Source organism: Narcine bancroftii, chromosome 8 (genome assembly GCF_036971445.1).
Source record: "Narcine bancroftii isolate sNarBan1 chromosome 8, sNarBan1.hap1, whole genome shotgun sequence".
Lineage (NCBI taxonomy): Eukaryota > Metazoa > Chordata > Chondrichthyes > Torpediniformes > Narcinidae > Narcine > Narcine bancroftii.
In genome coordinates, this window is record NC_091476.1 from 64,333,028 (window position 1) to 64,348,216 (window position 15,189).

At 47.6% G+C, this 15,189-nt stretch overlaps 1 protein-coding gene across 1 annotated transcript; it reads left to right on the top strand.

Annotated features, from left to right (window-relative positions):
* The first annotated feature begins 2,765 nt into the window (after positions 1 to 2,765).
* Positions 2,766 to 14,280, top strand: LOC138742033 (uncharacterized). The gene is made up of 6 exons (XM_069896224.1): positions 2,766 to 2,951; positions 3,112 to 3,178; positions 3,597 to 3,707; positions 4,103 to 4,266; positions 14,006 to 14,102; positions 14,194 to 14,280. The coding sequence occupies exons 1-4, from the start codon at positions 2,766 to 2,768 to the stop codon at positions 4,189 to 4,191; spliced, it is 453 nt and encodes a 150-aa protein (XP_069752325.1). The 3' UTR covers positions 4,192 to 4,266; positions 14,006 to 14,102; positions 14,194 to 14,280.
* Positions 14,281 to 15,189: the final 909 nt, after the last annotated feature.

Here is a 15,189-nt window from a genome sequence, read left to right on the forward strand (position 1 = left end):
TATTAGCTCAAACGCCGCCCCTGGAGTATCCTATTGATTCTATTAAACCGGGTGATTGGGTTTATGTCAAATCATGGCAAGATAACCAACTTAAACCTGTCTGGGATGGCCCTTATTGTGTACTTTTAATTACAGACACTGCCGTGCGAACGAAAGAAAAAGGCTGGACCCACATCCAACGAATTAAACCAGCTACTGAACCACAAAATAACAACGTTGATAATCTACTCTCCACCTGGCGTGCAGTCCTTCATCCTTCTGATCTCAAAGTTACACTACGTCGGGATAAAGTGCCGTAATGTTGTTTCTACCATTTACTGTATTCTTTCTATCAATTACTGTATTGTTTAATTTTTGCCTCCCAAGTTATGGGACTCCATTTAATTATTCACTTTGTATTAAGTCCTCCTGGAATAGGGGCAGCAGAGGTCACAATTTTTTACCTTTAGAATGTAGACAGAGCATAGATATAATGTATAGTCATAGTGGGATATGGGTTAACAAGGGATTAAAGACAGACCAGGGGAACTGAAAAGCTTTAGTAGAGTAGATTTAATTTGTATTTTAGCTTACACAGGTATTAAAGACAGGAGTTTTAAAAGGTTAGCACAAAGGAGATGGTGGGACAAAGACAGCCAGAATGCTAGTCAGGATTGTACATGTGGCAGAGATAGAGTTAAGACATATGCTAATTTACACAGACAGGCTTGGACTCACAAGTTCAATGATACTTATGCTAATGTTAGCAGACAAGCTGCAACACAGGTTAAACGATAAGAAACAATCCTCTCCAACTTGGTCTTTTCTCAAACATTCTTTGGGTCTCTCATACATTCAGAATGACAAACACCACCCCGTTAAGGGGAGCACCAGTTACAAACAACGTGAGCTGCTACAGAACTCTAAAGCTGCTTGGCATTTCAATTGTTTAATCAGACTCCAGACAGCCTTGAACATCATCATCAAACGGAGATCGGTGGCCCTGAGTTTCGGGGCTGAAGAGGAACGGCAGATACGAGCCACAATTCAATGGAACCGCCTGGCTCTCAATTACTTGTTGTCTGCTGAAGGCAGCGTTTGTGAAAGACTGACTAAGGACAATGCTCACAACAGTCAGGCAGTTAAAGACATTTCTTTAGGACTTCGAAATGCTTCCCATACCCAGGTACAGACTTGGCAACCTTCGTCTGGTGTGGGATGGACTAGACTTTTTATTTGTAACTGGAGTCTGATACCCACAGCCCTTATAGCAGCTGGACTCGCTATTCTGACCATTATGGTGCTCCCCTGCCTAAAAATTTGTGTACTGTTCTTAATTCATCGACTCCCTCGCCAGAACACAATCACCCAAAGAATGTGTGTTTCCCAACTTTCATCCGAAGATACTGAGACTGCAGTCTGTTTAATGACCAGCTGGGAAAAACACCAAGTTGTCAAGTAAGACATTTTCAGTTAAAGACATCAGTAATACTGATCTAAAAGAGAACTGAGGATTGTGAGAGATGAGGAAACTTGACAGAAAATATGAAAGATGGGAAAACTAGTGCAGACATGTGGAGTGATGGATTAAACCAGTATGAACAGGCTAAGCATGGAAATTAGAATGCAGGAAGCAGAGTCAGCCTATGTAAGATAAGAATCTTCTAGTCTTTTCCACAGGATCAGTGAGTCCACCGTATGAATAAGATAATGAGAGGTTAAGGAATAATAGAATGTAGGAAGTTGAGATAGTCTGGATGAGATAAGGGTCTCCTAACCCTAGACAGAAGTACCAAGTTCTACATATATAATTAGTAAGCCTTACTCAGATTTATCAAGTTATGTATGTATATGAAATTAGTAACCTAGACAGGATTAGCGAACTCTGCATATGAAGGGACTGTAGCTCTGAGAGTTGGAAAGGTGTGAATGGGGACAAGGGCAAGGTTGTGAATAAGGACAATGGGGATAATGACATGAGAAGACACCAACAGGATACCCCCTGGTCCTCCAAGTCCACTGAAACTGCACGTAGGCAGGAAGAATTGCCTATGCCAAACCCATCCAGGGGGCAGAAGAATGTAAGGGGGAGGGTATTCTAATACTGAAATTCACTGTATAAAAGTTGGGTGAGCCCCAGTGTATGTGTGTATTCCCATGGTAAGGGGAAGCACCCAACTTTGCATTGTTGTTTAATAAATGTTCTTTGTTCTCAATTTTTGTCTTGAGCAATTTCTGTGAAGATACATCAATTTCTAACACCCCGATACCACTTTTCCGCGGTCGCAACGTCCCGGTGAAAGCTTTCACCGTGTTCGTCACCGACTGGACAAAGATCGGCAGGGAAGACGTCCACGGTCGAATGCGGGAAATTAATTTCCAACCACACGTTGCACTTCACGGTTTGAAGTAGACAGAAAATCACAAAAAAAGGTTAAATATAAAGAACGACACGTGATCAGAAAATTTTAAGGTGATTTTCACGATCAGCAGCGTAAAATCCATAAAATATGCCCCAAAGTGTTCTGGAAGCAAGTCTTTTTCGTCCAGTGTAAACGACCACTGTAAAAACGCACTCCCCACCCCCCCCCCCCCCACCGATGTGTTGAATCTGGGGGAGTTAATGGAAGTGTGGGGGAGAATCAATTCTGAGAGGGGGAGTGACCAATGGGGTTGATCGGAGAGCTGACATAGATGGGCTGAATAATCAATGATATGAAGATGTGGGGTTGAGAGAGCGTGGACCGGTGAATGGGAGTGTGGAGGAACAGAGGGAGGGGCTCCAGATGTCCCTGAGGGCACTGGGACCTGTGGGGGAGCGGGGGAGGAGAAGGCACACGGGTCGTTGGCCCCAACTGGGAATGAGGGCGGCTGGGACGGGGGCAGCTGGAACTGCCGAGAGCATCGGTTGTGCCACATCTGGAGGGCTGGATCCAGCTGTGGCCTCCAGGCCGCAGGAAGGAGGGGACCCCGTTTGGGGGTCGGGAGTGAATAAGTGTGGTGTTTACCTGGCCAGGACCTGGGGGAATTCTCGTCACTGTGGGGGAGGGGGCCGACAGAGTCACAGGTCGGGGGCTGGGTATCAGACTGACAACCTCTTTCTCCCCACCCCCTCCCACCCTCCCTCCCCAGGAGCTGCTCCGCGCAGAGTTTGAGAAGTTTAAAGTGACCTACAAGAAGCTCTACGATGGAGAGGAAGGTAAGGGACGTCCGGACCCTACCTGTCTGGGATGAGTCGGGAATATGGGTGGGAGGTGGGGGGGAAGCGATGAAGAGATAGGGGCTGGAGCGACAGGACAGAGAGTAAGGGGACAGAGGAGCCGGGAACGAGGTGTCCTGCCTGCACATTTGTCAGCCGCTGCTTTAAAATGACTTCCATCCCTTTACCCTCTCTCACTCTCCCTCAGTCCTCCTCTCTTACTCTCCCTCCTCTTCCTCACACATTCACTTTCTCTCCTCCTTATGCGCCCTCTCGCTCTCTCTCTTCTTTTCATACTCCCTCCCTCCTCACTCTCTCTGCCCCTCTCCTCACACATCTCCCTCCCTCTCCTCCTCTCACACTCTCTCTCTCTCTCTCTCTCTCTCTCTCTCTCTCTCTCTCTGTCCTTCACCGGCAGAGGAGAATCGTTTCTGGATCTTCGAGAAGAACCTGGTGAGGGCTCGGAAGTGGCAGCAGGAGGACAGAGGGACGGCCGTGTATGGCGTCAACAAATTCAGTGACATGTCAGGTACCAGCGCCCCGTGCAGCAACCCTAGCAGGACAGTGACGTTTTTTGTGGAATCCGTCCAACAGCCCCACCACCCCCCCATCCCAATTAATTCTCTCTCCATTGGCGGAGGAAGGGAACGGGACTGATGTGGCAGGGCTAGAACAAAGCCAATGGGCACAATGGTCTCCTTCGGGCCTCTGAGGATTCAGTCACTCCCGCGACAAGATCAAATCAAGTCGACCGTGTCCGGAAGAGGAAAACTGACTTTATCTGGTGTTTCCCTCCCACCCGCTTCCCTCGTCCCCCTGGTCTCTCCGACACCCCCCCTCCCCCACCCCCACGGTGGTTCAGGCTGACCCCAGCCGTTGTTTCGTGATTTGAAAGGCAGTTCTCTCCCTTCCCTTTCTCCTCAGATGAGGAATGTGACAAATTTTACCTCAACCCGCTAATAATGAGCAACTCGTCCTGGCTACAGGAGCACGACTGGGATCCGGAGGATTAACCCCTGGCCAACCGTTCCGTGCCCAGATACTGGAATTGAAGGAGGAAGGGGATAGTGACCCCTGTCAAAAATCAGGTACCTCCTGTCGGACTCTGGCTTTACCTTACTCTTAATTTAGTCTATGAGTGGTCTGAGTCCAGCGTGTTCTTTGAATGAAGTGATAGGAGAAGGTATTCGGTTCAACAGTCAGTTTATTACACAGCACAAGAATAAAACTTAACAGAGCTCTGGGTCAGTCGTTAGTTCATAGGTCACCTGCACAGTGAGTTATTCCCCAAGACTGACCCCTATTGTCCAGTTGGCTCAGTTTATATAGATCAACCTTATCATACAGAACAAAAGTTGGCTTCCTTTGCTAGATTTCATTATCATACAGAACAAAAGTTGTCTTCCTTTGCTAGATCTTTTTGCATAAGGGTTATCACAAGTCATCTCCTGTTTTGCAGATATCTGGGGTGTAGCATTCCCATCTTAATCCTCCAGGCCAGACTATCCTGTTGATTGGATCAGAAATTAATTTATCCCCAGATATTTCTAATCACCATTCTGTTCCTGTCTGGCCAATTTCTGCTGTACTCTTTAACACCTCCTCCTGCCTTAATCTTCCTCCTAGACTGGTTATCCATTCCCTTTGTTTCTTGCAGGCCATTCTTTGTTCTGGTCTGGCCTGTGTCTCCTGTGCTACTCACCACCTCCTTCAGTTTGAGCATTCCTCCTAAATCGTTTTATGCATTTCCTCTCCCTGTATTTTGAGAGCAGACAATTTTGCTCAGCCAACTTTGCTCCATGCTGTGATTGCCACTTAATCACATTCCTCTTTTTCCCTGAACCATGCAGTAAATATAAAATTATTAATTAATCATTTCTTTCATAATGTTTTAACCCTTAGATTCCAACAGTCCCCCTTTTGGTCTCATGAAAATGAGACCAACCACCAGTTAACTTATGGGACCAAGACCTCAGGAGATTTTGCAAGGACCGGCATCTCCGACCCCTTGTTAAACTTAACCTCACAAACTTATGAACACACTTCAGTTCAGTGGGGGCCCCAACACAGTGTTCAGAAACGTCAGTCCAATCCGCAAAGTACTGTTTCGGTTCGTTATGGGCCTCACAGGCTGACCACAAACCCTTTGTACAGTTGTTTCCTTCTCCAGATGCTTCAAGGGCTAGGAACAACATCATCCATAGTCCCCACATAGTGTCCATCACAGCCCCCTAAATTCTGTTGACTTCAATATAGAAATATCACTTCGAATACTGAAATACAGTCACCGTAGTCCAATAGTCTCTTTCAAAAGGGACGTGTTAAGTGTTCTTAGTCCGTGGTTTCTTCACAGATTCTCAGTCACCTCCGTTCGAATCTGTTCCAGTGTCCGTGTTGGTGGGTCCGTTGCTGTTCACTGACTCCAATGATACCACGTCTCGCCTTTCCCCTGTAGTCGAACCGCGTGGGACGTCCTCTCCACCACTCTGTAGGGTCCTGTCCACCTGGGCTCCGACCACTTTCTTTTGATGACCTTTAGCAGAACTCACTCCGCGACTGAAGGTATCGGTGTTTCCCCTTTTCTGTTGGGACTTGTGACCTGTTGTGAAAAATCTGACACCAGAGCCATTAGTTTATCATAATAAAGCTTGCATCCCATTGAACTTACCTCATTCTTCGTAGTCTGAATTCCGGCTCCCGGTCCCGGAAACTGGTGCCCCGTTTGTAGTTCATATGGAGTAAATCCTGTCACAGAACTTACCGAACTCCTTATTGACATTAATGCCAGGGGCAACGCATCCACCCAATTTAGTTTGGTCCGTGCCTGTACTTTCCCGATCTTACCTTTTATTGTTTGGTTCATCCTCTCCACTTTCCCTTGGGATTGCGGATGGTACACCGTTCCAAAGGCATGTTTCAATCCCAACATCGCTTCTACCTCCTGTAGATCGTTATTCTTAAAATGACTTCCATTATCGGACCTAATTTTTCTAGGAAATCCGTGTCTCGGAATATACTGGTTGATCAGGAATTTACATACCGTCCTTGCATCTTCTCTTTTGGCAGGGATTTCCTCCGGCCACCCTGTGAACACATCTACTGCTACTAAGAGGTATCGATAGCCACTTACCCTCTCAATCATGTCCGTATAATCAAGTACGATTTCCTGCCCTGGTAATGTAGGTAACGGGAACTGTCCTTCATGTGCCTTTACAGTCGCCTTGACATTGAAAGTTATACATACCTCACACTCTCTAATATGGTTCTCCACCATCGCCGGCAGGAAGGGGTGCCACCAATGTATCAAGTACCTTATCATCTGCTTCTTTCCACAGTGTGTTAGCCCATGCGCCTCCTCGAGGAGGGGTTTCATGAGTCCAGATGGTAAAACTGGCCTCCCGTCTATCGATCTCCATAGTCCTTGATCCTCGGTTGCCCCCCTTTCCTCCCATACCATCCTTTCCTGAGGTGATGCCTTTGCTTGTTCCTGTATTATTACTTCTACCCTACACGGTGGTAATAAGTCATGTGCTGTTCTGTCTGCCTGTATCATAATAAACTGAGGGCCGTATCCTGCTGCCCTTTTAGCGGCCATGTCCGCTTCCTGATTTCCCCGAGCCACCATCGTATCTGTTCTATCATGTCCTTTACATTTAAGAACTGCTAATGCCCTTGGTTTCAGGAGAGCCTCAGCCAGTTTCCTATCGTCCTTCTCGTGTTTAATTGGGGTCATTGCTGCTGTTAAAAACCCACTTCTAATCCATTGACTAAGCTCAACCTGTATCGTCCCTACCACATATGCCGAGTCTGTATATATATATTGACCTCCTTCCCTTCTGCCCATTCTAATGCTGCTATCATTCCCTGTAGTTCTGCGAGTTGTGCTGACTCCTTTCCTCTCACTGTCCCTGTAATGATTTCTTCAAATCCTCCTGTAGTTTTTCGTACCACCGCATAGGCAGCTTTCAATCCATCTGTGGGGTGTCTGTAACAACACCCATCTGTAAACAAGGTTTCATCTGGTTCTCTTGAGGGTGTAGCCTGTAAGTCAGGTCTTATTTTAATATCCTTCACTACCCTCTTCTCACAACAGTGTGGTTCTCCCTCTCCCATATTGTCTGCCATGTTAATGCCTTCATGGGTAAACGTAACATTTGGAGCATTCAGGATCTTTTCTAGTCTCGTCTGCCTTAGCGAAGTCATTGTAAATGCTGTCGAGCTCACAAATGCTACAATACTATGTGTTGTTAATACCATCAGGCCATGTCCCATTACTATGTGTGTCACCTTTTGTAAAATCTTTGCTACTCCCGCTGCATGCCTCGTACATGGTGGGTGTCTGTCTTCCGTCGGGTCTAGTGTGATACTCACATACATGAGCACACATCTTCCACCCCCTTTTTTCTGAAAAAGAACACCATCAATTGTGTGTGCTTTTTCAGAAACATCCAAAAAGAAAGGTAGTTTATAATTTGGAATCGCCAAATCTATAGCTGTTGTAAGAGCTTGCTTCAATAGAATAAAACTCATCTCGGCCTGCGCAGTCCAATCAAGTGTAGCTCCCAGATTCCTCATCCCCTGCTCAATCACCAAAGTTCGCAGTGGATGTGTCAACTCACCATACGATGGGATAAACTGCCTACTATAACCTGACAAACCCAAAAATGAAAGCATTTCCTTTACTGTCTTTGGTTTTGGATGATGTAGTATCGCTGTTCGATGTGCAGGGGAAATCCCTGTGCCTTTCGCTGAGACCATTCTACCTAAAAAGGTGACCACCTGTCTGCAGCATTGCAGCTTTGAGCGAGAGACTTTAAAGCCTGCCTTGAACAGCTGCACTAGCAGGAGACAGGTGGCCTCCAAACAGGAAGTGTGATCAGGTGCTGCTAATAGGATGTCATCTACATACTGGATCAGAACTACCCCACCTGGCAGTGCTAGCCCCCCCAGCTGTTCTTTCGACACCTGATTGAAAATCCCTGGAGATAAGATAAAGCCCTGCGGAAGCCTAGTATACCGCAACTTTCTACCTCTATACGTGAACGAAAACACATCTCTTAATGGTTCTGCCAGCGGCAAGCAAAAGAAAGCATTCGCTAAATCTATGCAAGAGAACCACTTGTGGTTAGGGGTTAAAGCAGTCATGGCAGTATATGGGTTTGGTACTGGAACTGTGGGTGTTCGCACAATACCATTGATGCGCCTTAAGTCATGGGCCATCCGATATTTGCCTGTGTCTTGTTTAGGAACAGGTAATATGGGTGTATTCCAACTAGAACACGAATGTTCCAACACCCCTGAATACATAAGGCCACCAATGGTATCTGCCAAATCTTCCTCAGCTTCAGGTTTGTGGGGATACTGCATCTGCCAAATTGGGGTGTAATCTGACAGTTCGAAGGTTATGAGATCAACCTGCTGACAAAAACCCACATCTGCTGATCCCACTGACCACAGGTTCTCAGGGAGAGAACCTAGCATAGGGGCCGAGTCGGGGTGATCCATCTTCTCTCTACCATGAAAGCGTTCAATCTGTCTATGCTCAAGGAGGACTCGATCATATGTCGGAGACAAAATTCTGTATGCCTGACCAGATGAGGAGAACTGCACTGTCGGTATTTGGGTGTCAGACCAGTCACTAAGGGACATCAAGTTCCGACACGTCGGTCCCAAATCTTTTGCCTGATGAGTAGTGCCAATTGCGAGGGTGACATGAGGAATGGCCTCACCTGCCATCTCATACCATTCCAGCTGTTCAGATGTCAGTGCCACCGTAGCGGCCACTCCCTCCTTTCCTACCACTATGTAGTCCGAATTAATTTCCCATAGCATGCCCTCTACCTCTTCATAAAAGGCATGCTGATACATTTCATCCCCATCCCTATCGTAAAAGAGGGTCATATGGGGGGGGGGGGTCCGAGGGAGGGGTATATGGGTGTAATGTCTGGATCCACGGCTTCCATTGATTATAAAGCTTTAGCAGCCCTCTCTTCTGTGGGTCCTCTGGTTGCAACAGCCCCCAGTAAATGTCAGCCCATTGTCCCTCAGACGCGGATCCTCCAGCTGCCGCCAACAACATCTGAGAACCGGAATGAAGTGTAGTTACTGAACAGTTCATAGAATATCCATTTGGAAAGGTGACCTCTATTCCGCTGGGTCCACAAAGGATCGATGCTCCGCACCTGACCAACAGGTCTCTGCCCAAAAGATTGGTAGGGCACCTGGCTGACAAAATGTATTGATGTGTAAAAGTCTGTCCCGCCACAGAAGTGACTAGTGGTGTAGAAAACGGCAGATTTTCTGGTGTACCCGAGAACCCTATCAGCTGGACACAAGAGGATGATGTTTTATCTTGAAACTCAGCGCCAGTGAGTCGAAAATCTGGCTCCCGTATCCACTAATAAGGATACTTCCATGTCCATTACTTTAATCTGCAGGAAAGGGTCTGCCAACCAAGCCTGCTTGTGGGTGCTCGGGCTCCGTCACTGTGGGCAATATTGTTCCTCCTCTATCAGCAAAGGGAATTGTCTCTTCGGAGATAGAGCCGCATAGGGTGCCTGATGTGCCGGGGGTGGCACTGACGATCTCTGGGGCTGGACCCAATGCTCATTTTGTGGTGGTCCATATCCCCTTCCCCCAGTGTCCTGAGGATCCCAAGCTAGGGGGCAGTCTCTCTTCCAGTATCCTGGCTGACCGCATACAAAACATACGGCTGGTTGCATTCATGGGGCACCCCGACCTCTCCCTCTTAATCGGAATCCCCCCATTGGACCTCCCATTCTGTCCAAATAGGTGGGATCGGTGCCCAATATGGGGCCGGGTGCCAACTCATATTATTCCCTTGTGGTGGCTGCAGTGGCTGCTGAATCATCTGGTTCGCACCCTTTGAGGAAATCTTTTTTGCCTCGTTTGCCTTTTTCCTAGCCTCTTCCAATTGAAGCTTAAGGAGTTGCACTTGTGCCGACTCCGTAGTTTGTTTGTCCTCCTTTTGCTTAGCCCTGTAACGTTTCATGTGATGGGTCAAATGTTTTTCCCATTGCTTATTCGAGCAGCCAGGAATATCAGGGTTATTCTCTAACGCTTCCCTAACTACAGCTGGCAGTCCACTCGTTACTGCAGCCCTAAAGAGTGTAGTCTGCAAGGGATCTGTGGCTGGGTGTACTCCTGCTTTATCCGTCCAACTCTCCTTACACTGACTCCAAAAGGTCAAGATCTCCTCATCCTCTGACTCCTTTTGTCTATTGTGAGGAATGGGGGTGGTGTGATCCTCTGACATTCCTACCTAGAAGGCATTCTCAAGTGTCTGTTCTTGATCTCTCACATTTGTTTTTTCCAGTCGCATACTAGTTTCTCTTACTTTACATACATCATTCTGTATTTCCTTCGATAACTCCATCATTTCCTCCACCCTTTCCTGCATAACTCTCTTAAGTCTCTCCTTCGCCCTCTGGAGTTCTGGACCTGTTAACTCAGTGACATTCACTATTCCCTCACTTATCTGCATCGTTGGCATCTGGGGAATAGGATAAGGTGGTGGCAATGTCTCTGGCAACTTTGGATATAGCGGGGCTGACAGCTTAACCTCCCCCGTATTCTCCTTAATGATATGGAATCCCTTTTTAATATCATGTTGAAGGTTTGCTTCCACAGCCATGCAAGCCAATGTCATATTGTGTAAATCTGTCCTTCTCTGTTCCTTCACTTCTTTCTGTTGTTTAAGCCTTCTTCTATTCCATATAGATCCTTGTCCCTTTGCCTCATGTTCCTGTACCTCCTTGGCTGCTTCCCTCTCTGCTTCTCCTAAGTACAGTACCAGCCGGATTTTTTCAAACCCTCGTGGTACCTGACTCTGCAGCTCTTTTCATATCTGTTCATACCGTGCCATAGCCTGTACCTCCTCTCCCTTCGGTAATCCTCCCAGTAATTGATTCCTTGTTTTTTCTCACTGTCGGTTTACAGATGGGGGAACTCCTCTGTCTTCCCCGAGCTCTTGCCCTACATCCCTATTTACTCCTTCCATCTCTGTTCCGATTTTTAACCCTTTAGACTTCGTACTTCACTGGGTCTCTCCCCTGGTAGGATTTTGACACCCTGCAATCTACTTCGACCCTTCCCACGTTATTATAAACACCAGCGGCACACTATACACAATCCTTAAACAAATACTTATTATAAACTATTATGATACACTATACGATTCTTAAACAGATACTTATACACTATAGAAGCAAATAACTATAACACAATACACCTTATACAGATACTTATTATACACTACTATGGTACACGATCCTTAATCAAATACTTATTACACACTATAGAAACAAATAACTATCACAATACACCTTATTCCAATTGGCCAAGTGTCTAAACCTATCTCTCGAGATCGCTACGAGGGGACTCCAACCCCGTTCTACTAGCAAGACTCCAACCCCCTTTCTACAGGGGACTCCAACCCCGTTCTACTAGGGGGACTCCAACCCCCTTTTGTTTTATTCTTTGGCTTTAACTAGGGCTTTTGCAGAGTAGTGACAACACACAATTTTATCGTTGCCAATAGCAGAACTTCGTTTAAACAGGCGTCTGCTTACCTCCCTTTGTAGAATGGTCACTTGTTGTTATCACCACACCACAATCGACCGGTATTTCGTATTTTTTTCTTCCGTCACTTCTCCATCTTCATCACGTCGGGGTCACCAAATTGTCGGACTCTGGCTTTACCTTACTCTTAATTTAGTCTATGTGCGGTCTGAGTCCAGCGTGTTCTTTGAATAAAGTGATAGGAGAAGGTATTCGGTTCAACAGTCAGTTTATTACACAGCACAAGAATAAAACTTAACAGAGCTCTGGGTCAGTCGTTAGTTCATAGGTCACCTGCACAGTGAGCTATTCCCCAAGACTGACCCCTATTGTCCAGTTGGCTCAGTTTATATAGATCAACCTTATCATACAGAACAAAAGTTGGCTTCCTTTGCTAGATTTCATTATCATACAGAACAAAAGTTGTCTTCCTTTGCTAGATCTTTTTGCATAAGGGTTATCACAAGTCATCTCCTGTTTTGCAGATATCTGGGGTGTAGCACTCCCATCTTAATCCTCCAAGCCAGACTATCCTGTTGATTGGATCAGAAATTAATTCATCCCCAGATATTTCTAATCACCATTCTGTTCCTGTCTGGCCAATTTCTGCTGTACTCTTTAACACCTCCTCCTGCCTTAATCTTCCTCCTAGACTGGTTTTCCATTCCCTTTATTTCTTGCAGGCCATTCTTTGTTCTGGTCTGGCCTGTGTCTCCTGTGCTACTCACCACCTCCTTCAGTTTGAGCATTCCTCCTAAATTATTTTATGCATTTCCTCTCCCTGTATTTTGAGAGCAGACAATTTTGCTCAGCCAACTTTGCTCCATGCTGTGATTGCCACTTAATCACATTCCTCTTTTTCCCTGAACCATGCAGTAAATATAAAATTATTAATTAATCATTTCTTTCATAATGTTTTAACCCCTAGATTCCAAAACTCCCGCCCTTCGATCCAGATCTCGCCCACGTGACGGGATTGTGGGACTGGGGTCAGCAGGAGGGAAGGGACGTGCCGGATTAAACGATCAAACCCCACATAACGGTATCCGCCGCTCCTTGATATCTCTAGCAGTCACGGCTCTTAACTCAACGGACCAGACACACAACGCTGCAGCTTGCAACCCTTCCCCTGCGCACACCTTCCCAACGATTCTCCAGCGTGGCCCACGGTCCTCCAACCTGGAGTGGAGCTCGGGATCGTCCCAGTAGAGAAAAGCGGAAGGTGGCTCGCAGGCGCTGGGCTTTATGGTGCCATCGGCGGCAGGGTGCGGCCCAGGTAGCGACGGGAGTGAATGAGCAGGTGTGCTGCTGAGCTGTGGGCAGGTGAGGAGGTTTCCGAGCAGATTCCAGGCGATTTCGAAGCATGAGGTCACGTGAACCCCCCCCCTCTCTCTCTCTCTCTCTCTCTCTCTCTCTCTCTCTCTCCTCCCCCCCCCCCCCCCCCAACAATCCCCTGCAATCCACACGACACATGTCGAGCACAGGACCAGGCCCTTCGGGGCACAATGTCTGCATCGAACACAATGCCCCAGTGTCACTAAAACTCTGCTACTTCTCCAACATACATTTCCCTCCAGTCCCTCCAGTCCATGCATCAATCTAGAAGCTTCTTAAACACTATTCTCAACATTCAGCTTATTGCCATGTAATAATAGTTAAATATTCCACAGAATTTGCTTTCACCTGCCAGGGGACTGACACGGGGCTGTGGGCAAGAGCAGGGCAGTGGGATCAGTGTGGGGACTGATACAGGGCTATGGGGAGAGAGCGGGGCAATGAGATCAGTGTGGGGTCGGACACCGAGCTGTGGAGAGAGAGCAAGGCAGTGAGATCAGTGTGGGAATTGATACAAGGCTGTGTGGAGAGAGCGGGGCTGTGGAATCAGTGTGGGGACTGATACAGGGCTGTGGGGAGAGAGCGGGGCTGTGGAATCAGTGTGGGGACTGATACAGGGCTGTGGGGAGAGAGCGGGGCTGTGGGATCATTGTGGGGACTGATACAAGGCTGTGTGGAGAGAGCGGGGCTGTGTAATCAGTGTGGGGACTGATACAGGGCTGCGGTGAGACACTGATAAATCGACGTGCAGTACGAATTCAAACCATTGTAACCAAATCAAATCGTAAGTGGGATCATTGTAAGTCTGGGGCTCTTTCTGAATGCACGCTTGTCGGCTGGTGATGGCCCAAGTGCCCTTTTGGCAGGTTTTATTTCTCTTCGACTCTGAACGTGTCCACAATGTCTTCTCAGAGGAGGTGTGGTTCCTGTTGGGCCTTCGGTGTCACTGCCAACGTTGAGTCCCTGTGGGCCCTGAAGACCAAGAGGCTGATTTCAATGTCAGAGCAAGGTAACGGTGACCATCCCACCACCCTCAGTGTGAGAGACCATCTCTGGGTTCCTTCCCGGTATTTGACCTCTCTCCTAATTGACTTCCGCAGAACTCCTCGACTGCGACACTTACGACAAGGCCTGCAAGGGGGGGTACCCCTACAGTGCATTTTCCAGCCTCATTAAGTTGGGTGAAGCGAACTCCTCTCCCCTCGGTCGGACGCGCGAGGACAGGGCCACGGAGGGGCAGCTATGTCGAGACCCGGGAATTTCGAGCGCCGCTCTTTTTGTAACGCCGTAAAGGCAAAACCCTGACCAGAGAGGTGTCCGGTAAAGCACGAGGAAGAAGTCACCTGCCGCCACCCCCCCCCCCCCAAATACTCCTTATGCCTGTTCAAACCCCATGCACCTCCATCAGGTCAGTTGCCTGAAACGTTAGATCGAGGGGTGGAAATACAGTCACTCAGGGACACCATTGAATGGTCACCTCCAGTATAATCTATAGAACCCTGGATAAAATGAGCAAGGGGAGACCATTCAGCCCCTCTGATGTGTTCTCCTACAGTTGATTCTGGAGCTGAGGGGGTTAGCCTATTGAAAATTGGACATACAGCACGGGTAACAGGCCATTTCGGCCCACGCCGCCCGATCGACCAGGAACGCAGCCGGCAGATAGCCTCGGCAGTTCTCAAGGGATGCACGGGCTCTCGGTTCTCGCTGCTGCCGTCGGGAAAGAGGTCTCAGCGCCACAATACTCGCACCATCAGGTTCAGGAACAGCCGCTCTATCAGACTCCTCAATGACGAACTCAATCAGAGGCTCATTTAAGGACGCTGACGTGCACACTTTATTGATTTACTTCGCTCTCTCCGTATCGCACCGTCAGTCTGTTTACATTCGTTACTGTTTGCAGTTCATTAATTTGTTTACATGTTTTACACTGTGTACGGTTTTTTTTTGCACTACCCATTAGGGAGTAATTTTGCCCCGTCCGCATGGAAAAGGAATCTCCAGGTTGTGTGTGATGTCGTGCACACGTTCGGACAGTCAATTGGAAAATCGGACCTCCTTTCGGGAGGTTTTCTGGCCGCGCCGGCTACTCATGG

Excerpts from the sequence above, each read along its gene's own strand:
- LOC138742033 (XM_069896224.1), top strand. The coding sequence starts at position 2,766 with ATGTCCCTGAGGGCACTGGGACCTGTGGGGGAGCGGGGGAGGAGAAGG. Across the intron at positions 3,179-3,596 it reads GCTCTACGATGGAGAGGAAG|AGGAGAATCGTTTCTGGATC; the intron begins GTAAGGGACGTC and ends CTTCACCGGCAG. Across the intron at positions 3,708-4,102 it reads CAAATTCAGTGACATGTCAG|ATGAGGAATGTGACAAATTT; the intron begins GTACCAGCGCCC and ends CTTTCTCCTCAG.